The 24,539-nt window shown below is 46.6% G+C and overlaps 1 protein-coding gene across 1 annotated transcript in view; it reads left to right on the plus strand.

The window, feature by feature from the left end:
* Positions 1-3,163: 3,163 nt before the first annotated feature.
* XRN2 (5'-3' exoribonuclease 2) overlaps positions 3,164-24,539 on the plus strand; it is a 34,507-nt gene continuing 13,131 nt past the window's right edge. Inside the window, exons 1-26 of the mRNA XM_050315320.1 lie at positions 3,164-3,468; positions 7,198-7,325; positions 7,412-7,523; positions 8,036-8,147; positions 8,877-8,935; positions 9,015-9,104; positions 10,209-10,281; positions 10,384-10,434; positions 10,764-10,921; positions 11,324-11,398; positions 11,489-11,622; positions 11,711-11,768; positions 11,858-11,965; positions 12,231-12,275; positions 12,971-13,102; positions 14,086-14,204; positions 16,196-16,331; positions 18,457-18,564; positions 18,676-18,765; positions 19,265-19,337; positions 20,401-20,484; positions 21,041-21,138; positions 21,217-21,296; positions 22,375-22,431; positions 23,277-23,345; positions 23,444-23,578. Of these exons, the coding sequence (XP_050171277.1) occupies positions 3,241-3,468; positions 7,198-7,325; positions 7,412-7,523; positions 8,036-8,147; positions 8,877-8,935; positions 9,015-9,104; positions 10,209-10,281; positions 10,384-10,434; positions 10,764-10,921; positions 11,324-11,398; positions 11,489-11,622; positions 11,711-11,768; positions 11,858-11,965; positions 12,231-12,275; positions 12,971-13,102; positions 14,086-14,204; positions 16,196-16,331; positions 18,457-18,564; positions 18,676-18,765; positions 19,265-19,337; positions 20,401-20,484; positions 21,041-21,138; positions 21,217-21,296; positions 22,375-22,431; positions 23,277-23,345; positions 23,444-23,578 (2,612 nt within the window). The 5' untranslated portion in view covers positions 3,164-3,240. The remainder of the gene's footprint in view (positions 3,469-7,197; positions 7,326-7,411; positions 7,524-8,035; positions 8,148-8,876; positions 8,936-9,014; positions 9,105-10,208; positions 10,282-10,383; positions 10,435-10,763; positions 10,922-11,323; positions 11,399-11,488; positions 11,623-11,710; positions 11,769-11,857; positions 11,966-12,230; positions 12,276-12,970; positions 13,103-14,085; positions 14,205-16,195; positions 16,332-18,456; positions 18,565-18,675; positions 18,766-19,264; positions 19,338-20,400; positions 20,485-21,040; positions 21,139-21,216; positions 21,297-22,374; positions 22,432-23,276; positions 23,346-23,443; positions 23,579-24,539) is intronic.

Genomic DNA, 24,539 nt, shown 5'->3' on the forward strand with positions numbered 1-24,539 from the left:
AGCATTGTGGGTGCGCAGACAGGCACTGCTGGGGCGGGCTGGCTTATTTGATCTTTATCTTCTTCTGCAACAGATCAAGAAGAAGAAATGCATAAAAATGTCCATTTGTAATTCAGCACATTTTGGAACAGAGCAGCATTTACATGTGGAGAGCCCCAGTGCTTTCCTGCTTTTCCCTGCTTTGTGAAATCCGTGCTGGTGCTGCTGTGTGGACATCACAGTAATTGGATGACTCTAGGAGCTTCATGCATTTTTAATTTCCTTCTTTTCATTCCTTTTATCTAAAATTAAGTTCATTAAACATGAGATTTTCTTTCGAAGGGAGAAACCAGGGGACATATTAAAAAAAAAAGCTGTTCATCATGACGACAAGTTCAAAAGCAGAAACCAGCACCCCAATTAAACTGTGCTGTGCTGCAGCCCCACGTCTCCCACAGCCACCCATCTCCACACCCTGTCCCTCAAAAACAACTTAAAAAAGGTAACAACATTGAATTGAATAAAAACACGTAAGCTGAGAGCTCAGCAGTTTGAAATAATGGCTCACGGAAGGCTTAGAAATGAGCAGAAACCCTTGGTACAGCCAGATGCTGTGGGTTACAGTCCAGCACTGGTGAGGGTGCAGCCTGGAATGTTCTGGGAATTGGGAAATCAGCTGCACCAAGGACGGAGCCAGGTGAGCCTCGATGAGGTTTCTCCTTGTGCAGGGCAGTGTCCCCTGGGAGAGCTGAATCATGCCTGAACCCAGCATGCGAGGGTGGGGTGTCATCGCTCCTCGCTGCCTTTTCCTTATCATCCCTAATTCCTGGGAACTCGCTCTGGATGGTCCTACCCGTCTGGCAAAGGTAAGCTCCCCAGTATCCCACCACAGCCAGGCTGCAGGTGTGGGATGGCTCAGGCAATGTCAGCCCGGAAAAGTCCCCCCAGCAGCCTGTGCTGCCACGTGACATTGCCTCGTATCTGTGGTGTCTGTGCAGCTTTAAGCTCTTCCTGAGTGATTCCCGGCTGTTGATGTCAGCCCACTTTATATCTCCTGGCATGACACTAGCCTGTGGGGTTCCCATCCCTCAGTCCGGCTCAGCCCCAGACGCGCGGCCCGTGACAGGTGACAGATGGCTGCGGGATCTCTCCCTCTCGGTGTCGGAGCGATAGCCGAGTTCCTCCGGAGCAGCGTTTACCGTGCTCTTATTGTGCACAGACTCATTAGATGCAAAACATCCTGCCAGTCAACTCTGCTCTGCTCCTTCACAGCTGTCACGCCGCAGCCGGGGATGATGGCAGGTGACGTGACGGACGGGGGGACTGGAATCAATACAGCCCAGGCAGATTTCCATCGGCACGCCACTCATCTCTGGAAAATACCCTAATGGGAAGCCTTCCCTGCTCCTGGCGCGGGTGCGCAGTGACACGGCGCTCCGTGCCGCTCTCGTGGACACGCAGTTCGGAGGTGGCTCCCAGGCTCGTGCCCCGCTGTGGCTGCTGGTGCCTGGACCGACTTTTCAAGGAACTGTTTGTTGCGGTATTAATTTTTCCAGCACTTGTTTACCCAAGTAATTATAAGATAAGATGATCGCGTTTCGTTTGTGTCTGCCAGCCTTCTGTTCCTCTTTGGCATTATCAGAAAAACAACTGATTGCCCATCAACACAAACCAAATGTTAATGCTAAGCTGCTGTACTCGGCACGAAATTCCAGGAGGAGAAGCACTACAATAGGAAGCTTCAATCAGGGAACTGTTTTGTAAGGAACAGATAAAGGACAATCTTTAGCTGATACCACAGGTGTGGTGCCACTACAAAGTTGCTGGGGAAATTTATTCAAGTCACAGATTTTATTGAGAGGAACGACAACAGAAAACGGCTTAACAACAGCCAAGTGAGGATAAGAATAATGAGAGACACAATATTGGGTTAATTTGTTCCACAGAGAATTAGCCCAGTACCAAGGTTCCCCTCCGCTCCCCAAATTGGCGGCATTGACTCAACAAGCACTGCTGAGATTTTGTTATTTTTGTTAATGATTCCCAGGCCGCTTTTCCCTGTCCTCGCCCCCGTCCCTGCCCTCCGAGGGGAGCTGCTGTGCGGCGACGGGACACGGCGGAGCGCAAAATCTGCCTCCCGTTAATCCCGTTTAATACCCGAAGGTTTAATTCCATTTCGGCGCCGTCAAACAGCCATAAATTAATAGTATTTGCTTATGCCACGGGCAGAGCGAGGGGACGGGGGCTCTTTGCCTCGTGCCGCCATCGTGGATCACATGGAGCCATTTCACACCGGCTGCGTCTGGAAACGTCCCCTTCAGAGGGGACAGAGCGGCCATGCCCTGAACCACTCCTGGTGTTGCAAAATGTGGAATGTGTCAAGATTATCCTGAGTCAGGATGTTCTTTGATGTTTGATCTTTGTATACTCTCAAGCCTAACCAGCAGGAAAGGAGACCTGCCCAGTGGGACAGGGCATCCCTTTGTCAAGGGCATCCAGGAACTAACAAGTTTTAAGGATACAGTAAATCAAGATGTTAATGTCTGTCTGTGTATACATTATTAACCTGGCAAAATGCTCGAGGTCTGTGTATCCTATAGCTGAACTGTGTCTGTTGTAATACTAAAAATCATGCCTACAGGTCAAAAAAGACGCTGCACAGGTGAAAACCTTTCCCCTGAGGACGCAGGGAAGTTGATGTAGCTTGTGTAACTTGCATGAAAATTACTAAGCAATCCTAATAGAGGGGCTGTGCTTGGGAAGTTACCAACTCTGGCTCTCTGTGTATAAATAAGGGCACATTTGTGGAACAGGCCAGGGCTGGGCAGCGCTGAAATAAATCACTGACGTCTCTGGAGGGTGTCATTACTGGCTCCTCGGGCAACCCTGCCGGGTGCTGCTGCCCGATTTCCCCCGCAGCGGCAGCCCACGCTTGGCTTTCATTAACAAAGGGCTAGCGGAGGGTGTTTGTCCTGACACGCTGCCTGTTCAGGGCTGCCCACGGGGGAAGTTGTCACACCGAGCCGAGCGCAGCGGCGCTGCCGCCTCAGGCGCATCTGCCCCGGGGCTCTGCCTTTGCCCTGCGCGGGTGTCCCTTTGGAGCCCTCGGGCTTTGCCTTTGCCCTGTGTGTCCCTGTGGGCACTGTGTGGGCACTGTGTGGGACTGTTTGGGCACTCTGTGGGGCTGTGTGGGGGCTGTGTGGGGCTGTGTGGGGGCTGCGGGCGGCGATCCCCCGGGGTTCCCTCCCGGTCCCCCCCGCCATGGCCGTGCCCTCAGCCCGCACCCAAGATGGCGGCGCGGCCCCGCCCCGTTCCCGCGGTGCCCCGCGCGGCCCCGACCCCGGAAGCGCCGGCGGAGCCGCCGGTCCCGATCCCGATCCCGGTCCCGGTCCCGGTCCCTGTCCCGGCCCCGCCATGGGGGTCCCGGCGTTCTTCCGCTGGCTCAGCCGCAAGTACCCCTCCATCATCGTCAACTGCGTGGAGGAGAAGGTGAGCCGCCCGGCGCGCCGCGGGCCCGCTGGCGCTGCGCGGGGCCGGCTGGGCCGCGGCGCTGAGCCCGCCCGCCTCCATCCCCCGGCGCTGCGTGGTTGTGTTTGTTTGGGCTTGTTTGGTTGGTTGTTTGTTTGTTTGTCTGGGGGCAGGTTCGGCGGCTCCGGTGTGGTTCGGGGAGTTTGTGGCGTGGTTTTTTTGGGGGGTGAGTTTTTTGGGGGGGCGTTGGTTCCCTATGGAAGCGGCCCCGGCGCGGGGGGAGCCCCGAGCGCGTCAGTTTCCACTCCACGTGCGCCGCGGGAGGCAGGGGAACAGCGGGAATGGGCACATGGACACGGAATGGGCACGGGAACAGCGGGAATGGGCACGGGAACAGCGGGAACGGGCACGTGGGGCAAGGGAATGAACGGGCGCCTGGACCAGGGAATAGAGTTTGTCCCACGATTTCCCGGTCTCCAGCCCGTTCCCTGGAATCCCAGCCCTTCCCGGCGCGGTGGGCTCCGCCTTTGTGCAGCCGCCGGAGGGAAAAGTGGGACTTGTGAGATTGTCTTGGGTTGAGCAGTGGCTTTACTGTTTGCTGCTTCTTGTGAACTGTTCCTAGTTCCTGCTTTAGACAGCTTTTTGTTTTTTTCCCTGGGAATTAGGAGCTGCAGCGAGCTCCCGGGACTTGCTGGAAACGCAAGTGCAGTCTTGGGAAGAGGGAGGAAGCGCAATGGAAGCGGTTAAAAACAATTCGTGGGTCTGGGAGCGCCTCCGTTTCCCCGAGATTTGTTTTATTTTTGGAGTACCCCCACAAACCCGGGATGTCGCGCTGCATCCAAGGCTCAGAGCAAGTCTGTGCTTGTGCTCTGTTTCCTCGAGCAGCATCAGAAGTGTTTGTCTCACTGCTGGTGTTTGTACTGGAGAAACCTGTCCTGCCCAAACACGGAGCTGATTTTTCCAAAGACACGCTGTAAAATCTGGCTTTCCGTAGCAGCAGGAGGGGAAGCACCTGCGAAGGGGAGAAAGTGTGGGAGCAAGGTGGAGGAGAGGAGGGAAGAGAGGAATTCCGTGTTGAGGCTGTCCTGCCTGCAGCGGGTTTTCAGGTCACTTTTAGGGTTCGGTTCTGTGCTTTTCAGGGTGTTTTTGCTTTTCAGATTTAAACAATGAAGCAGTATCAGAGATCTGGTTAAAGCTGTGAGTGACTGTGGTGGATTTATTACAGCTGTGGTTGCAGCCTCTCTGGGTGTGAGGTGTGAGGTTTATTTTAGCTGTCACTGCAAGAAGTGATTTTTTAGCAGGTGGATAATTAAGATCTAAATGTTTTTCTGGAGAACCATTCTAGAAAAAAAGGGAGGGGTTGGGGCTTAAAAGTTTCCATAAATTCTGAGCTCCTGTGAGTTCTGGCTCTGATCTGAGCTGCCTGGGTGTTGTTATCCCCGATGGGGTCTGTCCTGAGGGATCCCTCAGTTTGGGGGCTGTCACGGCCCTGTGCCGTGCTCGTGCCTGCTGGAGATGCTGCTGTTTCTGGAGAACTCTTTTAAAAGCAGCCCCAGTTCAAACAGCAAATACATGTGTACCAGTTCAGTATGGGGGTTTCTTGAAGAGCAGGGGATTTACCCTTTTCGTCACACTGGTAAACATGGAGATGAATCTCTGTGTAATCAAAGCTGCTCTCACACTGAGCTAAAACAAAGGTTTGTGCAGCTTTGGTTTCACTGATCATGTCCTCTTTTGCTGGCCTGTAGTGACTGAGCTCATAACAGCTTTCTTTTAAGATAAATGGAAAGAGCCAACAAATTCTGTGGGGCTGAGTTAGAGCTGCAGTAACTGAAGTGGCAGGTCCTGGTGGCCTCTCTCATGGTGCCTTGTTCCTACTCAAGAGCACGTTGCAATTACAGCCAGGATAAATCGTGTTCATTAACGTTTTTTACATTCAAATCTGGCTGTAAATCTGAGAGCAGAGCAGGACAGCAGGGAGAAGCTGTAGTTTGTCTTACTGTAGATGGATTTAAGCTTCTCTCACGATGTAATCAGCTCCGTGTGTGTTTTAGGATTGCTGTAAATCTCCCTAATCAGAAATTTTGTATCTCCCGGTAGCTTGTCTCTTTGAAATATTGAAAAGTTGATCCTTGTTCTCTTACCTTGCTAGATTAATCAGATTTAAGAAAAAGAAATAATCTTCTTCTTAAAGCTGAGCAGGAAGAATGAGAGGAAGATCTTGAAGATAATAAAAAATCCAGGAGAGAATATTCTTAATCAAATTGATACGAATTAATAAAGCTGCAACTAAAGTATCATGTTTGAAGATCTGTTTTCAATGGTTTCAAAAGAGGCTGTAGATTAGAAGTGAACAGTTTAGTTATATCACAAGAGATATCGCTGCCAGATACTTAAACCTTCTACAAGGCTGTTACATGAAAAACCTGATGGGTTTGTGGGGCTGTGCAGATGGAGACTGGCTGTGAAGGATCTGAACGAGATCACACTTATTGTGCTTTGCCTGGGAGACTGGAAATCAGGTCTGTGGCAGGCAGAGTGTATTTTCCATATCACACAGTTGTAAGCCTTTGATGTCCCCTGAATCCCGTTCAGCTTGGGTGAGAGTGTTGGGGGGGGGATCAGGTAGAACCCAAGCATTAGAATGATGTAAATTAGCAGAAATTTCCCTCTTTAAAATAGGGGGCTTAGTGTTCGGTTATTTAAAAATGACTTCACAGATTGCCCTGAAAGAATTCCACGCACCTGTAGCAGTGACAAATGTAGCTACCAAATCCAGACTTATGTTGCTTTATAGAGGGTTTGGTCTTCTAAGACAAGGATAAGTTCAGTCAGCTCATGCCTCAGAACGTGCCATTCCTTTTTTAATTTTGCTTGATGCCAGGCTGTTCAAGAGTGTGCTTCATTCTACTTTCCTGGGATGTTGCAGCCTCAGTTCCTCTGGAAACCATGGGGCTTTTCCTTGCTCAGCTCATGTCTCTCCTGTGCTGTTGGGGTTTAATCTGATGTGCTGCCTGTGTGGCTGGAGGTGTTGCCTTGAAAGGGAGAGGGAGTGAGTGTTGGAGAGGGACAGGAGAGTCAGGGCTAATTGCCTTTTGACCAAACTAACCAAAAAAAAAGAAAACAAACCACAAACCCAACAACAACAAAACCCCGAGCAAAACAAACAAACCCAAAATTGTGGCGAGGAAACAAAACTGACCACGGTGGCTGATCCACCTTGTTGAAGAATCCACTGCTGGGGTAGTCCAGGAACACAGGTGGCTCTGGGGGGTTTGGGATGATGAGAAGTTCAGGGCTTTGAGCTTCTCAGTGCTTTTGGTGGTCATGAGGAAAGGAAAGATATGAAGAGCCAATGTGGAGGTTTGGCTGGGGGATCCGAAAGGATCTCTCCTTCCTTCTCATAGAGCAATCAGTGTGGTCCTGGCAGTAAAAGGAATTGCTGTCTGGAATAATACGGGATGTGGAAACTTCTCTTTTCAGCAGAAATTAACAACTCTGCCTTAACCTATCATGGCATTTTCTGGTTGTGCTGGTTTACAGACAGCTTTTTGAAAAAAGGGCTATTTAACAGTGAAAGGTGCATCTTCAAGTGATCATGTGGGCACTTGTTGCTGTCTTTTTCTTCTACTTCCACTGGGGGGGGGGAAATGAAATGAAAAAAAAAAAAAAAAAAACTACTTTTTTGAGTCCATGCATTCATAAGTCCTGGTTATTGGTACTGAAACCTTGTCCTGACTGCACCCCCAGGCTAAGGAGTGCAATGGAGTCAAGGTTCCCATCGACACAAGCAAACCCAACCCCAACGAGGTGGAGTTCGATAACCTCTACTTGGACATGAACGGCATCATCCACCCTTGCACACATCCAGAGGACAAGTAAGGCACTTTCTTGTCTCTTCACAGCTGGCATGTCTCTTCACTGACAGCTTTTCAGTCATTAAATTGAATGCCCTGTGTTCTAGGCCAGCACCCAAAAATGAAGATGAGATGATGGTCGCGATTTTTGAGTACATTGACAGGATCTTCAACATCGTGAGGCCGAGGAGGCTCCTTTACATGGCTATAGATGGAGTGGTAAGTACTGACACAGTTCCTTTCCAACTGTGCTGTCAGGGGAGATGCCATCAGGTCTCGTAAGATCCTTTTGGAAGTGGTTTTCTAAAATGAAAAAGCTAAAGGTAAAATAGACTGTTAATTGAATTGTGGTGAGGGTGATTAGTAGTACCCCTGGGGTTTGTTATCCCCAGGGCTGTAGGAGCTGGCTAATGGAGTCTGCTGCAGCCTGAGCTTTGCTGGAAACTTGTAAAAGGCAGTAACACTGAGACTACTTCTGCTCCTGTGTTCTGTGGCCTTAGGAATAATTTACACTGCAGGCTGGAAAAGGCCAGAGCAGCTGGTTTGAGCAGCTGCGCTTCAGATGGGCAGTGATGGAGCTGTGGTGTGGAATATTTCACAGCCTTAAGGGACCTTTGAGGCTGGAAGCTTGTCTTTCTCCCCACCTGATCCTCATCTCCCCTCAGCACACAGAGCCGTGGAACGGTTTGGGTTGGAAAGGACCTTCAAGCACATCTCGTTCCTTTTCTTAGGCCCCACGTGCCAAAATGAACCAGCAGCGGTCGAGGAGATTCAGAGCGTCGAAGGAGGGCATGGAGGCTGCTGAGGAGAAACAGAAAATAAGACAAGAAATTCTGGCCAAAGGTAAAACAGTGACCGTATTGGAGGTGTTCTGATGGGAATCACCTTGCCTTGAAAGACTCAGTAAGGTTTAGAAAAGGGATGTCTCTGCATTGCTGGGAGAGGGAGGGGACAGCAAGCCTGAGGAAGGCTGCATCAGTGTTTTCCCAAGTTAAGAACTAAGATAAAACAAAATGTCACTTTTTTCTTCTTCTGCCTGAAATGAATTTCTGTTGAGTGCTCTTAATTCCTTTTGAAAATAAATTGAACAGAAGAGCAGGGATAAACGTGGTGAGGAAGCCACCAAAACTCTTGTGGAAGGAAGTACACATTTGTAGGGCTTGCTGCAAGGAGTGTTGAGGCTTAAAAGCAGGGATCAGGTGGAAATACTCCTACACAGGGATAATGAGCTGCGAGCAAGGGTAGTTACTTGACAGTGGAAACTGTGAATTCAGCGAGGAAACAAAAGTCAGAGCAACTTTCTGAGGGTGATGGTGACACGGCTAGAGTGACCGGGGAGTGTGTAGCAGTGTTTGCTGAAGTCACGTTTGTAAATGTACTAACACTATAAGCTGGAGATAATATAATGGTAAGAGCTGGTTTCATTGTGGTTTGTGGGTGTTCTGGGTTTTTTAAGAAACTGATTTGGGTAAGTTAATTGTTACCTGGGGAGCCCTCTGGGGTTTTGTCATGCAGAAACGTTTCTAATGGTGCTCACTGATGTAACTCTGCTCCCTGTTCCTGTGGCTCTAGGTGGCTTTCTCCCTCCAGAAGAAGTGAAGGAGAGATTTGACAGCAACTGCATTACCCCGGTGAGTGACCTGGCACTTCACCCAGCAATTGCCAGTGCCTGAATGAAGGTTTCATTTCTTTCCTCCCTGCACTTTTTAGGGGACTGAGTTCATGGACAATCTGGCGAAATGCCTGCGCTATTACATCGCTGACCGCCTCAACAGCGACCCGGGCTGGAAAAACCTCACTGTGAGTTGCCCGGTTTCCTACTTGAGGAAAATGAAGGAGGTGTTTGGGCTGGGCTGGGAACTGACTGAAGGGCAGAAATTTAACAGATTTATCTCTTGCCCTGGCACTGTGCTGTTATTCATAATGGGCCAACTTGCACATCCTGCTGTGACTTCAGAGACCATTTCCTCCTGATAACTCCATCTCCCAGCACCATTTGCTTTGATTTCACTGAAGAGCAAAGGGATGGTTTGCCAGTACAAGCCACAATTTGACATAATGGGAGACAGGCCTTTTAGGAACACTTTTGCTTCTTTCGGGGAAAGTGTTGAGATACTTTGTAGATGTAATTTTTGCACTGTTTCTTTTTTCTAATTGCTACCCCAGTGGGTTACATTTTATCTGTTACTCTAACGATGGATGGCAGGCAATGAAAATAATACATGTCAGCTTTCTTGCTTTTCTGGACTTGGAAATTCTCTCTTCCTCTCCTCAAGCACTCCACTCCCACCGAGTTTTTTTCTGCCAGTCCTGTGTTTGCTCTGCACAAGGGGGCAGAGGAGTCAGTAAGTGCAGCTGCCCATGTTATTTGCCAGGAGTTGACTGTTCAAGTGGCCCAATTAGAGGGCAGTTGGCTCTACTTGATTCCCTCCATCAGACCTGAGTTTTTATAAATGCTAATGCTTTATTAAGCTAATGCTTAATAAATGCCAATGCCAAGAATTGACATCAGGGTGAGGAGGGGGCTGCTGTGATCACTTTTCAGTGCATCAATGGGCTGGGAAGATCCAAAGGGAAGCAGACACATGTGTGCTTAATCTGTGGGTTCTCTAGTGCCTGTTTCATTGCCCTGGTAATTTATCAGGAAACAAAAATATGGCCTGATCATTTCAGTGGGATTCGAATCATCAATATGTCACCTTCATCCTGGAATTGGCAGAGAAAAATGAAGGTCTGTTCACTAGTTCCAGCCTCCTAAACAGTTTCATTTTGAAACAGTTGAAACTACAGATTAGAATTTCAAGTGTTCCTAAGTCAGGTTCTGTACTCAGTGTATGAACTGCATAAGTTGTTGTTCTTCACTGTGGCAGCATTAATTGTTGGCATCATTTGAATGTTTTCCAGGTTATCTTGTCGGATGCCAGTGCTCCGGGTGAAGGGGAACATAAAATCATGGATTACATTAGGAGACAGAGAGGTAAAATTCCAGCAAATGTGGACCTTTTGTTTTAAATTGAGGTATGGCCAATAATAATTTATTTTACATGACTCTGACTAAATGTAATTTTCCTTTGTACAGCTCAACCAAATCATGATCCAAACACTCACCACTGTCTGTGTGGGGCTGATGGTGAGTTCTCTCTTGCTAGAAATGTGTCCTGTCAAACTTTCTTCTGCTGTTCTGGGGTTGAATTGGACTGTGTTTCACTTGGAGCTGTGTCAATAATCCCGTGGATTTGTCAGTTTGGGAAAGCTCTGTGTAATGGATGGGCAAAGGTGCAGCCCTGCCCGCAGCTCCCCGTGGTTGTCCTGAGGGGGTGGTCTGTGGGTAAAGCACATTGGTGTGCTCACACTTGCTGAAGGCAGAATCTACTTTGCTTCTAAACTTTTTTTTTTTTTTTTTTTAAAGCTTAATACTGTTTATCCTTCATCATGTTTTACTCTTTTCTTGATTGGTAGCTGATCTGATTATGCTTGGCTTGGCTACACACGAACCAAACTTCACTATAATTAGGGAAGAATTCAAACCAAATAAACCCAAACCATGTGCTCTCTGTAACCAGATGGGTCATGAGGTTAAGGATTGCCAAGGTTTGCCCAGAGAAAAACAAGGAAAGGTAAGAATTTTACTATTTCTAGATTTTATTTTTTTTTTAATCTGTAAACTCATGTATAATGAGACCCTCAGATAGTTCTTGCTGTCAGTTTTGGCTGAAGCATGATGCAAATTGTTGTTGAAAATACCTGGCTGTCCTCTTAGAGGTGAAAATTGTACTTCTGCAGTGCAAGAATAATATGCCAAAGCTGATATCCTCACTTGTGGTGTTCTGTTGTTTGGGGTTTATTTCCACTGGTGAGGACGAGTGATCAGTAACTGAACAGACACACGAAGCAGCAAAAGGCATGCTTGGAAAAAGGGCTTGGGAGCCCGTTCTTGTATCCCTCTGAGCTCCTTGGCAGTGGAGCTGGAGAAGCTCTAAGGAGAGCTGGGGTGTAACGTGACTCTCCTTTGGTTTCAGCACGACCAGTTTGCCGACACCCTTCCTGTGGCAGAGCAGGAATTCATCTTCATCCGCTTGTGCGTCCTGAGAGAGGTGAGCTGGAGCACTTACTCCAGTGCTGTGTATAAATAACATTTTGAGCTCCATGCAGCGTTTCCTGATGTCCTTGTTCGTGTGTTGCAGTATTTGGAGAGAGAACTCACCATGGCCAGCCTGCCGTTCACGTTTGATTTCGAGAGGAGTGTTGATGACTGGGTCTTCATGTGCTTCTTCGTGGGGAATGACTTTCTGCCCCACCTGCCATCTCTGGAGATCAGGTAGATGAGGACGTGCTTTCTTCTCCTGCAGGAATGTACTCCCTGTGTCTCTAACTAACAGGAGCCTCACACTTTGGTTTGTATTTAGGGAGGGAGCAATCGATCGCTTGGTTAACATCTACAAAAACGTGGTGCACAAAACCGGGGTGAGAGCTTTTCCTTTCCCTTTGAAAATGTCTGAGTGTTTGCTACAAAGCAGGCTTATTTTTCAACCGTGTTGTTCTCTAACCTGCAGGGGTACCTCACAGAAAGCGGGTTTGTCAACCTGCAGCGGGTCCAGATGATCATGTTGGCGGTTGGAGAAGTTGAGGACAGTATTTTCAAAAAGAGAAAAGATGACGATGTAAGTTTTAGTCATGTGCATTACTGTTAGCCCAGGACCCTCCTTTAAGAAAATAAGGAAAAATAAGCCAGATTTTGTGGCTTTTTGTTGGTTATAATCTCTGGTGAGTTCCTCCACACTCAAAAAAGGATCATGTGCTTCCAGCTGAGTTTTTTTTCCTGGGCTGCCAGGCCTTATAGCACTGCCAGTTGAGGATTGTAATGAGATAACTTCCCAAGAAATCTGTATGCTTGACTGACTTTATTTCCCTTTGTTCTTCATTTAGGATAACTTTAAAAGACGGCAGAAAGAAAAAAGGAAAAGGTTGAAGGTAAGTGACTTCCTTACCCGATGCAAAAACTAGCAAGACTTAAAATGGATACTTTAGGTTTTGGCAGGTGTGGTGGCTGGAACTGCAGGTGTTTCCTGGCCTGTGTGTAAAACATTTTAAAGTTAAAAAATTTGAAACTCTACTATTGGGGCGAATTTTCATCTGTTCCCCAAATATTCTGATATTTTAAAAATGGGTCTTGTGTATTCATTTCCACTTAGTTTTGTTCTTGGATGGGGCATTCGGGTAAGTGGAGCTTCCCAAACTGTCAGGGCCTGTGTTGTCCCCACTCTGAGTGCTCTCTGGACCTTGTGTTCATTTTTGAAGGGATGACTTTCTGACTGTCCCTATTAGAGTGGCAGAGGTTGTTTGTTCACTTTGCTTACAAAGAATGTGTCATTCCCAGGAAGTCGGACCAAGCCCCCCAAAAACTGCCTTTTGACCCGTGTAGAAAGAACACAGGCACAAAGTGCTGGGGGGTTTTGGCAGTTTTGTGAAAGAGCTTAATAAATTGTAACTCAGAAGTGTTATGTCTGGTTAAGATCATTAAGCATAGGTAACTTAAGATGATGTGAGCGTGTAAATTGTACTGGGTTTGTATAACATGTTAATCTGAAAGTTGTGAGGGAGCATCATGTCACTGCAGGGGAGATTACACAGCTTGTTCAGGGGGCTTGTCTGTGTTTATCTTTTAGAGGGATCAACCTTCTTTCATTCCTGGTGGGCAGTTTTCCCCTCAAGCCCTGGGAAATCGATCCAGCCCTCAGGCAATCTGTAACCCCAGACAAGCTGCCTTTGAGATGAGGATGCACGAGAGGCAGAACTCTGTAAGTAGATGTTCAGAGGCGTTTGCACCGAGAAGGGAAATCATCACCTCCCGTCGTACTCTGGACAGCTTTTTTCTCTACCCCATTGAGCTTTCTTGAAAAGCAGACACCAAAAACATTCTTTTTCAAGGAAGAGGCTTTTAATAACCAATTTTTGTGGAAAGGGGAAACTTGGATGAAATTTTGGGAAAGGCGTTAGTGAGGGAAAACTGGAAATAAGTTAAGTGCTCTGTTAGAAGTGTTGATTGTTAACTTGAAATAACAGTTATGACAGATATTTTCTCTCTGGGTATAAATCTTCAAACAGTGAAAAAATTAAAGGTCCTTTTCATCGTAAAGATGTGGGTTCTGTCTCTGAAGTCTAAATACAATATGTTTTTTCAAAGTGTAATTTCTACCGTTCTTGCCTTTTAATCTTGAAACTCTTGCACCTGAGTTAAGCACATTAGTTCCCTTATGGAGTGGGAGATGTTTCTTTTTGACTCTGTAATATTAAAATAGACAAATTTTAGAGGAGTTTAAAAGACCAGCTGTGAAGAAACTCAGTATTTCTGGCAGTCCTGAATTAGAAGAACCATTTGTTTTCTCGTGTGTGTTTTTCCCTGGTGCTGCAGAGTGAAGCTTTAACAGAAGCTGCAGGGCTAGAGCAAACAGGGGTGCTCCAAAATTGGAATATATCCAGAATGGCGTGTTTTACTGATTTCTGCTGTCTGGTTTATTGCATCCTTTTCCTTCTCCAGTCCAATGATACTTTTGCCTGTATGAATCAGTGCCTGCCTTTTAATAGAGGTGTGTTCTTCTTTCCATTTGCTCCCTGGCTCGACGGGTTAAGGGTTGTGCAGCCTTTGCCTGGAGTTTTTCTGGAACTGAAAACAACACGTGTGATTATTACAGAGCTGTTAATTGTAACTCGAGTTTAAAATGCCTGGTAAACCCTCCTCCTCCCCCCTTCCCCTATTTATCTGTAATAACTCTGACCCCAGACAACTTCAGCATCTCCAAATACCAGCCTGACTCCTGATGGCAGCCCGGCCCTGGGAGGAGGAATTAAGCGGAAAGCTGAGGACAGCGACAGTGAACCTGAGCCAGAGGATAATATCAGGTGAAGCCATTTTTTGTAGCACTTTTTGTTAGCAAATTGCCGAAATAGATGCAGCCTAATTAATACCATTTAGCTTAGTGCAGCAGTGCCTTCGGATGCTCTGCTATGATCTCTTTATCCAGCGGTAATTAATGTGGAGGGCTGGAATATCCAGTAAATTCCGGGGAGATGGGTGAGCTGTGGCTGTTCAGTCTGAGTGCCCAGATTAGTATGCGTGCAGGTTTGCAGCCTCGGAGCCACGCTCCCTTTGAGACCCAGCCCGAGATTGGCGAGACATTCCCTGCTCAGCCCTGATTATGTGAGTGGAATGTTCCACGCTGGAATTCTCCGGCTGTTTAACCCCTCCGGCTCAGTTACCTTCCCGTGGGCAGCTTTATTTGTCCCGACTGCCACGCCGTGTTCTCCTCCACCTTGGATTTGTGGCAGGCCCTGGTTTGTCTGTGAGTTCTTTAATTGTCTTAGGGCAGCTGATCCTTGGATTATTAAGGGACGGGAATTTTATGAGAATTAACTACCAGTGAGTCTGCACTGATCAAAGGTTTAAATCAAGCTACTGCCATTAACTGCAGGCCTTTGCAGTGGTTTGTTAAGGGGTCTACCCTTTAAATGTAGCCAGGAGGGGGTTTTGTGTGCAGTCAAGTGGACGTGGGAAAACACTGAGGATTGTTGTCACGACATATTTGTGACATCCAGCCCATCAGCTCTTCCAGTATCCCATATTCCAGCTCTCATTCTGTCTTCCCTGTAAGTGCATATCTAAATGGATTGATTTGGTTTTTTTTAATCAAACAAGCAGAAACCCTATGTAAAATCAGGATCAATGCTAATGTTCTTTCCATTGGAGCTTTAGCAGAGGTTCTAAAGGAAGCTTTAACAGTTTTATAGTGAGCAGTGTGAAGGAACTGTGGTGATTTTTGAGCAGCAGGAGTTCTGTCAGGGTTGGTATTGCCAAGGAAAAGGATGTGCTACATTCAACTGCAGTTATTTAAGCTCTTCTGTATCTCAGAATATTTAAATATTTAAAGTGGTCTCAGCCTTTTTGGAAAGGGATTTTGTGTGCTGATTTTCAGATATGATATTCAGCACCGAGCTGGGATTGTTGGGAATAAACTTCTGCATAAAAAAAAAAATCATTGTGGAGGGGCTATCAGATTTAACCAGTCTGTTTTTTTCCTGACATGATACAGAGGGATTCAGGTGCTTGTGTGTGAAAGAGGAGCAAGTTTTTGTTTTCCCCTGCCCCATCTGTACACAGACGTGAGGGGGAGCTGTGTGAAGGGAGGATGGAGGGCGGCCAGGATGGCCCCTTTGATTCCAATATCCATCTCTGGCATGAGGGATGGAAAATCCCCCAGGAAAAGGAGCTGATGTCATGTGAGTGAGGAAGCCCAGGAGTCCTGGGCTGCAGAAAGTGCTGCTGGTAATCACAGCTTGTCTGAACAGCAACAGGACTTAGAAATTACCATTTGTTTGCTTGGTTTTTATTCTGAGGAGCAGGAAAACTGTGTCACTTTTCTTCTTGAGAGAACCATTAAGAATAAAGGAATGAACTTGGCGTGAGAAGATATTCCAGTAAGATAAAGATTTTGGCCTAGGGCAGATTAAAGGAAATAAGGAAGGGGAGGAGTTTGCTCTCCTGGAAGAGCTAAAGCACTAAGTTCAAATGGCAGATTCCTGATGAGAAATACAGAATTGCTGACCAGAAACAATTCTGTCCTGAGAAATCCTGACAGCAACAGGCCCACTTTTGAAAATCCACCCTGCTTCTAACACTGGAGCTGTGTTTATCAGGGTGGGAGCTTCAGGATTCCATCTGGATTTTCTGGGATGCCAGCCATCCCATCTCATTCTCTTGCTGCTGAGCATCAGTTTTTCTGTTTTCATTTAAAGTGTATGCAAATAGAAAGTGAAGTAGCAAGGGACTTTGGCTTGCAGTGTAATTCAGAGCTGTGATGGGGCTGTGTTAGGATGTGTCCGTGTCTGTGTTGCAGGCTGTGGGAGACGGGCTGGAAGCAGCGCTACTACAAAAACAAGTTTGACGTGGATGCCTCTGACGAGAAATTCCGTCGCAAGGTTGTGCAGTCCTACGTGGAAGGGCTCTGCTGGGTCCTCAGATATTATTACCAGGTACCTCAGATTTTCATCTCTCAATTTTCCTTTGTGCCTGCAACCTAGTTTTGTTTCAGTCTGTTGCTTGTTGTGGAAAAGCAGTGGGGTTTTTTCTGAGATGTAAAATAAGTGCTTGGTGCTCAGGGTTTGAATGCAGTTCCCCCACCCCTGGAGGTGTTCAGGAAATGACTGGACATGGCACTCAGTGCTCTGGTCTAGTTGACAAGGTGGTGATGGGTCACAGGTTGGACTCCACGATCTTGGAGGTCTTTTCCAACCTCAGTGATTCCGTGGTTCCGTTTCCCTTGTGCAGTAAAGACTCTTGTTGGTGCAGTGAGGACCGATGCCATTTTCCCTTTGCAGTGCAAAGCCATGAATAATGACATTGCAGGTGACTAAATGAGGGAACAAAGGACAAAGCCTGTGAAATGCCAGTAAGAATTGGAAAGGAACAGAGTTGTCAGTCTCCTCGGTGGACTGTAATGATGTTCTATGAAGTGTGTTGTGATTGAAGTAATCTGTACCCGATTTGAATCTTTTGATAATTGAGATGTCAGATCGGCAGGAGATTAGTGGGACATTGTGGGGTTTGTTGCACTGATGGTTAATAACGAGCTCCGTGCCCTGAAGGCAAAGTAAGTTGGCTGTGCTGTGTGACCTGGGAGCACAATGTGCTGGAGCTGGTGGGGTTTGTCAGCGATTCCTCCACGGGAATTGGTTTGTTACAGCTGTCCAGCACAGAGCACAGGCAGGGCAAACACCTCACATGCCTGCAAACACTGTGCACTTTAAAACAGGGGTTTTTTCATCCCCCCTTGGAGCAAAATGTGGGAGCGTGTTCCCCTCCCTTCCCATGTATCCATTTGTTGAGTTTGGGCTCTGGCCTCATTTGTTATGGTGGATGAAAATCATCGAGTTTAAGGTTTGCTGGGCTCTCCACATCCTTGTATGTGTGACCTGGGACCTGCTTTTGCAAAGGACAGGTGTCACCTGGACACCTTTATAGGTGGGAATTCCTATGGTCCTGCACAGACTGAAAGCAAACCATGTCCTTGTTAACCATGGCAAGACATATCCCACAACTCCATACGTGCCCATCTGTCCCCAGGGGTGTAAATGGCTCTTCAGGTGAGCTGTAGAAATGTCCTTGCTGGAAAACTGTCTCACCTTCAGTGATACAACAGTACAAAACCGTTCCAGGCTGTTGTATTTGGGATGGAGCAGCTGGCAAAATGCTGCCTGCTCGTATGGAAATTAGATTAGGAAGTCGTTGGGGCTGGGGCAACTTCAGAACAGTTTGTTTGGTTGTTTTTTTTCTTTGTGCCATAATAAAAAATTGATGCCAGCAACTACTCCTGGCTGTCCATGAAACTTGTGACAGAATGCATTCCCTGCCTTTCTATTCCTACAAAAAGCTAATAATGCAGGGCATGTTCCACTAGTGGGAACATCTGTTTGGAGAGGAAAAAAAAAAAAGAAGGGAAAGAAAGAAAGCAATCCACCTGGCTTTTGAAACCTTCTGAAACCATCTGAAGGATTGCACTGAATAATTACAGTCGCTGTAATTTTGTGCCAAAAATATCTCTGGAGGAGCCTTGTTGACATTTACTTGTTCAGAACTGGAAGTCAAAATAGTAGTGGGCTTTTGTTTCGAGTGGTGCTGCTAAGAAAAATAGCTGAGGAGGTGAAAACTTGACTTGGACCTCCTGGAACCACGTTTCCTTTACGAAGTGCAGGGTGTTCTGGTGGGTTCTGAGTTTATTTTCTCCTTTTTGAGGACGTGCTTTATATTCCCCAGTGTTCAAGGCAGAGGAGTGAGAGGGAGAGAGCAAAGTGCTGCTCCAAGTGTGTATCAGTGCTGGTACTGCAGAGAAAAGCAACAGCTGAAGCCAGAATGCTTTTCAACCTGCAGCAAGCCTTGTTCACATTTTCACACCTCGTAGGGCATACTGGGGGGTCTCTGGTCCCACTTCTTCCCAAAGTAGCAGTGGGATTTTGCTTGGAGAAGCAGGAGTGCAAACTGCCTGCTGCCAGAAAAATGCTTCTTTCTGCTCCTTTTCCCATCTCTAGGGACAGGACTGCGTGATTTTAAGGTTGATAATTTTTCTGTTGTGTCTGATTTTGTCTCTCTTCTCTGCCTTAGGGCTGTGCGTCCTGGAACTGGTACTACCCTTTCCACTATGCCCCCTTCGCTTCTGACTTCGAGGGGATTGCGGACATGCCTTCAGATTTTGAGAAAGGCTCCAAACCGGTACGGCTGCTTTGTTTGTTTATTTATGGGGTTATTTATTTATTCATTTATTTATTTGGGCTTCAACACCTCATTAGATGTGTCCCACACCTGCTTGTCTGATTTCAACAGTTTAAGCCCCTTGAACAACTTATGGGAGTGTTTCCAGCTGCGAGTGGGAACTTCCTGCCGCCCACGTGGAGGAAGCTCATGACAGATCCGGTGAGAATCCTTGTTGTATCCACTCTCTAAGGCTGGGTCACCTTGCAGTGGTGTGAACATGACCTGCTGCAGCTTCTTGCTTCGGGAACAAAAGTGCTGGAGGCCAGGAGGTTTGTAGGAGGTTGCAAGGATTCTGAAAAAAAAAAAAAAAAAAAAAAAAAAAATCCTTGAAAACGACTTCTTGGAATTCAGATGTTTCAGTGAGAACTTGTTTCCTGGCCCTCTTACACTGCAGGTGGTTTAGCTGCTTACAGCAACCTTCCAAAACTTAATCCAGCAGATTACCTGCAGCTTTTCTCTCCTGCTTAATTTCTTGTTTTGAATCTCTGAGTAATGGAAGTGCCCAACCACACCTGATGCTTAAATGGCATTCATTAAAAGGTGTTTTTCTTAGTCAGAGATCTCTGCATCCCCCTTAGCGTTGTGTTTGGTACCACGTGACATTCTGAACCCATGTCAGAACTGTTTTTGAAGGTCATTTTTATTTTCTCAATGACAGGAATCAAGCATCATTGACTTCTACCCTGAAGATTTTGCTATTGATTTGAATGGGAAGAAATACGCCTGGCAAGGTGAAATTTCAGCTACTTTTTTCCTTTTTTTTTTTAAGAATGTGTAAAAATAGGAAGGAATTGGGAAATTATCTTAGTGAGAAAAGGCTGCACTAAGTCACACAGGTAACTTGTGTTGCTTGGTGTGGGGACAAGTGTTCTACAGCAGGTGTATTTTTGAAAAGAAATCACTACAGAGAGCAAATTACAGAGTTCAGTAACTGATTTTGGATTGGTAATGATTATTAGTAATTTCAGCAGTCATTCCAGATTTGTTAATTTTTCCTGAACTAGATTAATCATTCTTCTGTTTTTACCAACCTCACTGTGTAATTGTCTTTTGTCTCCTTTGCATTTAATTAATGGATCTTGTTCTGCTCAATCAGTGGCTCATTAGTACTGTGCCAAAAATGCTTTGGGGGATATAGAAATATTTGGGAGCATACAAAGAATGGAAAAAAGAGCTATGGTATTTATGCAGCTTCTTTTTTCCTTAGAGAATATTAATTCTCAAGGTCTGCTGAATTCTGTGGCTGGTTACACTGTGTGTAATTTCACTGCAGGTGAAGTTTTGGGTTGTCCTTTCCTTCAGTTCTGGGACAACGGCATTTGTTTTAATAAAACCACATAAAAATCTGACTCCTGAAGCAAAAGTGTTTCAGGCAGACCAAGTTTTAAATGTGGAATTCAGAGTGGGAGTTCAGAGTCCCTGTGAATGTTGTGCCTTAAAGTGATGGCAAACCAATAAACTGGGGCAGGCACAAATAGGAAACTCTCAATATCAGTTTATTGGGAAGCCTCTCCTGTCACCTTGGCCAGGCAAAGCTCTGCTGTTCATGGCAAGGGAAATAAAAAAACAAAGCTAAAGTCATTAGTCCAGATTCCCACCAATAGTCAGAGTGACAGAAGTCAAAATGTGAAGAATTTTCGTCATAAATTTCCCAGGGCTTTTTGGTTTTTACAGTGGAAGGAAACCCTTTCTTGGCTGAGGAAATCTGTCAGAGCTTTCCAATGCTGGTCTGTTTTTGGGGGTTGTTTGGGGTTTTCTCAATAGGCGTAAAAAAGGCTGTTTTGGTTTTACCAGGTGTTGCATTATTGCCCTTTGTTGACGAGCGCCGCCTCAGAGCTGCCCTGGAGGAGGTGTACCCCGACCTCACCCCTGAAGAGAGTAAGAATTGGCTTATCTTGTTAAAGATTTGGGATATTTTGTTGCCACGTAGGTGTTTCACCCGGAATGAACAAGGTGTAACAGGTGCTTGGTGGGGTTGAGTTGTGGCAGGCTCTTCTTCAGCGGTGCTGCTGGTAATCGGAGTGATCCTGATGGGTTTGGTTTTGTAGCTTGTAGAGAGGCAAATGGAGGGGTTTGTTCCTCCATTTCCTTGTGGGTGAACTGTGGGAGGTGTCTGGGGGGTTTTGGGTTGGATTTTTTACCCTGCCAGTCTGGGTCTGCAGTGTTACTCTGTACTAAATTCAACATTTCTCCCATTGAACACAAGATCCCTGGTGTGTTACTGTCTGCCAACTACCCTTGTGCCCAGAGCCACCCTGCTCTGGGCACACACTGTCCTTCCTACGCTCTCAAGGAATGTTCATAAAGCTTTCTCCTGAATCACAGTGAGACTTGGCTGTTGTGGAGTTGTCACCAGGACAGTGTGGCAGGTCTGCTGTGTTCCTTCCTCCCCTCTTTGCTCTGAACTCTTACCCCATTCCCTTCATCTCCCCAGGCAGAAGGAACAGCCTCGGTGGTGACGTTCTCTTTGTTGGAAAGCACCACCCGCTCTGTGACTTTATTGTGGAACAGTACAAGACCAAGAATGCAGAGGTAGGTGGTACTTGTTCTCAAGTGGTGAGGTTGAAGGGCTGATGAGGTGCTTCATCTGAACAACTGTGTCCTCCACAGCCCGTGGACATCCCCCCGGAGCTGTGCCACGGGATCCAGGGGAAGCTCACCCTGAACGACAACGCCGTGCTCCCGGACCAGTGAGTGTGGGCTGGCCTCCTGGGGCACTTACAGCTGTGTTTCACTGCAGATATCTCTGTGCCCACAAGGGGAAACTTAAAACTCCCAGCAAGGCAGTGTGTGTAGTTCTGAGGCTCGGCACTCTTGGCCTGAGGGTTCAGGGCAGGTGCGTGCCACCTCCAGCATGTGGGAAATCCCAGCCAAGTGAAACTTCCATCCTACAATCCTGCTTTCCTTAGCCTCAGAACTTGGCTTTCAGAGCAGCCTCAGAAATCTTTGAAGTGCCCTAATGTGTGTAATTGCTGGTGAATCTGGTTTTTCATTTCACCTATGGAGGACTGGGTTTTATGGATTTAGTAATTGTTTTATTGGGTAAACAAGGCCTGGGTAACAAAAGTCATAGTGCTCAGTGGCCTTGTTCAGTAAGGCTGTGTTGGTTTGGCCTCTCTGCTTTTGTATGAATATGAATATGGGCTGATGTGACTTCCCTTTAGTGCACATTGTCTAACAAACCCCAAACTCTGCTTTTTATATGCTAATCTGCATTGCATTAGATACAAATCCAGATAGTGGTTTCTGAGATATATTTTGCTTTGTCCATTTGTTCCTGTAGCACTGAATTCAGGACTGTTCCCAGCTACACATACAAAGAATGCTCATATGTTTTGTTTTCCAGAGAATGCGTTTAGTTAGAGAAATGATCAGTGTAATCTTCACCTTTCATTTCTCTAACTGTGCTCAGAGGCATAAGCAGCTGTTCAGTGGCTCGTTTGCATTAAATGCACAAACACTGACTTTGTTGCACAGGTAATGCATCCCAGGTCACACTAATAGGCATTTCTCCATTCTTGTCATGGCTTGTGAGGAGTATGAGCAAGTCAGAGCTGTTCTTGGAAGGAACAGGGAAAAGAAAACTCTTGTGGCACTGAGAAATAAGGATTCAGTCATTGCAGTCCTTGTAGAACTACTGGATTTAGGGGAAAAGCAAGTTCATTTTCAAATCCCTGTTAGGTGTCACAGGCTTAGCTGGCAGAGGGAGTGCAGCAAGTGGTGAGAATGTGTTGCTGATGTTTTGACAGAGGTTTCTCTCTTGCTCAGGGTGGTGGAGTCTCCTGTTCCGATGCTGCGGGATCTCACACAGAATTCTGCAGTCAGGTCAGTAACCTCTGGGTTTAGTGCCACGGGGTACAAACACAGCACTCAAAACTCATTTTATGGTGGTGGTCTGTTGTTGGATTTGCAAGGCTCGGGGCTGTAACCTTTCCCTTCTTGAGCCACATGAGATACTTGAGACACTGAAAATCACTTGTGATCTGTCTGTGTAATTTTTTTCCTTCAGAGGGGCCTGACTTGGTTCAACTAGAACAGGCAGGAAGAAATGCTGAGCTGTGGCTTGTCAGGGTACTGTGGGAAGGATGTTCTAAATGGGGATGTAGTTACTGTGATTAATGAGTTAAAGGAAGGTTTTGGCTTTTCATCTGCCACTGTCAGGGCCTTTGAGTTGTTTTGCACTTCTCTCCATTTCTCTGTCGCAAGGATTTTTCTTCCTGTCTTTGGAGATGGTATGAGCAGTCAGGGTTCTGCTCTTCAGCTCGTGTGACTGAGGCTGAATTTTCCAAGGGGCCATTATTCTCTTTCCTTGGAGTCTCATTCATTCTTGGTGTTGAAAAGCAGATATATCTCAGCTGGAGGAGCGAGGTTATTCTACTCAGCCATTTGCTTTTAGCTTCCTTGGCACCCCAGGCATTCTTCTGTATCAGATGGTGGATCCTGAGAGAACAAGGTGGTGTCTTGTGCTTCAAACATGTCCCTGGTGGGACCTACCTGAGAGCTGGATACTACAGCAGGAGATGGGAACTGCAAACCCAGTGCTCTGTAATGTGTTGTGCCAGTAGAAATGACTCTCTCCTGTTGTGTACATCACTGTTAATAAAGCAGTGATGGCTTTTCACTTTGTCCTCATTGTGAAGTGAACCTAATCCTCAAATATTTTCTTCCAGCATCTCGTTCAAAGATCCACAGTTTGCTGAAGACTTTGTTTTCAAGGCTACAGTGTTACCTGGGGCAAAGTAAGTGCCAGCTCTCACCTTTCAAGGAACTCTAGTGTGATTTATTCATCCGAGCTCTCGCCCTGATAAATATTTATGGCACTCTTTTTATTCCAAAGGAAACCTGCTCCGGTTCTGAAGCCGGGAGACTGGGAAAAAACCAACAACGACGGCAGGCCTTGGAGGCCACAGCTTGGCTTCAACCGAGACAGGAAACCAGTGCACTTGGACCAGTCGGCCTTTAGAACCTTGGGGTGAGTCTGCTGGGCTGGCAGCCCTTCTGTTCTGCTTCTTAAATTAAAGAAAAACCAAACCAAGGGAGCGGGCATGGACTGTCTGAGATGAGGTGTTGGTGTTCCAAGCGTTGGTGTCCGATATTTAAAATCAATATTCTGAAACCGGGCCGTTGCAGTGATTTTGCAGCGGTGCCTTTCTCACTTCTTAGTTAATTTTTTTTCCCCTCCTAAATATTTCTTACTTGCTTTCCTACTGTTTTGTTTTTTTTTTTAAATTGGTGGATACTTGCTTGAAGTACAGAAGGTACAATGAGAATATTGCACACAAGTGATAATTAAGACTGTCAATGAAGACAGGAGTATCTTTTATGCTTTTAGAAATGACAAAGCTGTAAAAACCCCGTGCTCCACTGTACAATCTGTTCAATGGTCCCTTTGCCAGGCACTGCCACAGTCAGTTTTTGTTAGTTCTCCAGAAATCCAGGTAACTTTCTCAGGTGCTGCAGTGTAGTGTGAGGATGGGAAAACAAGCTGGGGTTGTATATCACATAAACAATAAAGTTCAATTAAATGGCCTTCCATACGGGGGAGTGCAAGGAGCCATACATTTATCAGAGCCAGAGAAGAGAATGCTCTAAAGGAGACTAATACTAGCAAATAAAATTGAAGTGTCTCTTAGGAAGAGAAAATACCTTCATTATCTTAGGGAGCTGGAGGAGCTGGAAGAAGAAAAGGCACCACCTTTCCCTTCGCTCCTGTGCTGGGAAGCAGAGTTGTTCTGGGGCTGGACTTGTGAACCCTCTTCTGTCCTTCCTGGTCATAGTTTCAAAGAAATGGACAGCTGTGCTGTTGCAAATCTGAGCCCTTCCCTGGGAGCGGCTCCCGGGGCACGTGCGTGTGTGGGGATGCGCCTGGGCCCCGATCCACGAGCACATCCCGGGGTTGTTCTGGCACGCTGCAGGGGGCTGGGGCTGTGGGT

Source organism: Myiozetetes cayanensis, unplaced genomic scaffold (genome assembly GCF_022539395.1).
Source record: "Myiozetetes cayanensis isolate MyiCay16 unplaced genomic scaffold, myiCay2020 scf2-11, whole genome shotgun sequence".
Lineage (NCBI taxonomy): Eukaryota > Metazoa > Chordata > Aves > Passeriformes > Tyrannidae > Myiozetetes > Myiozetetes cayanensis.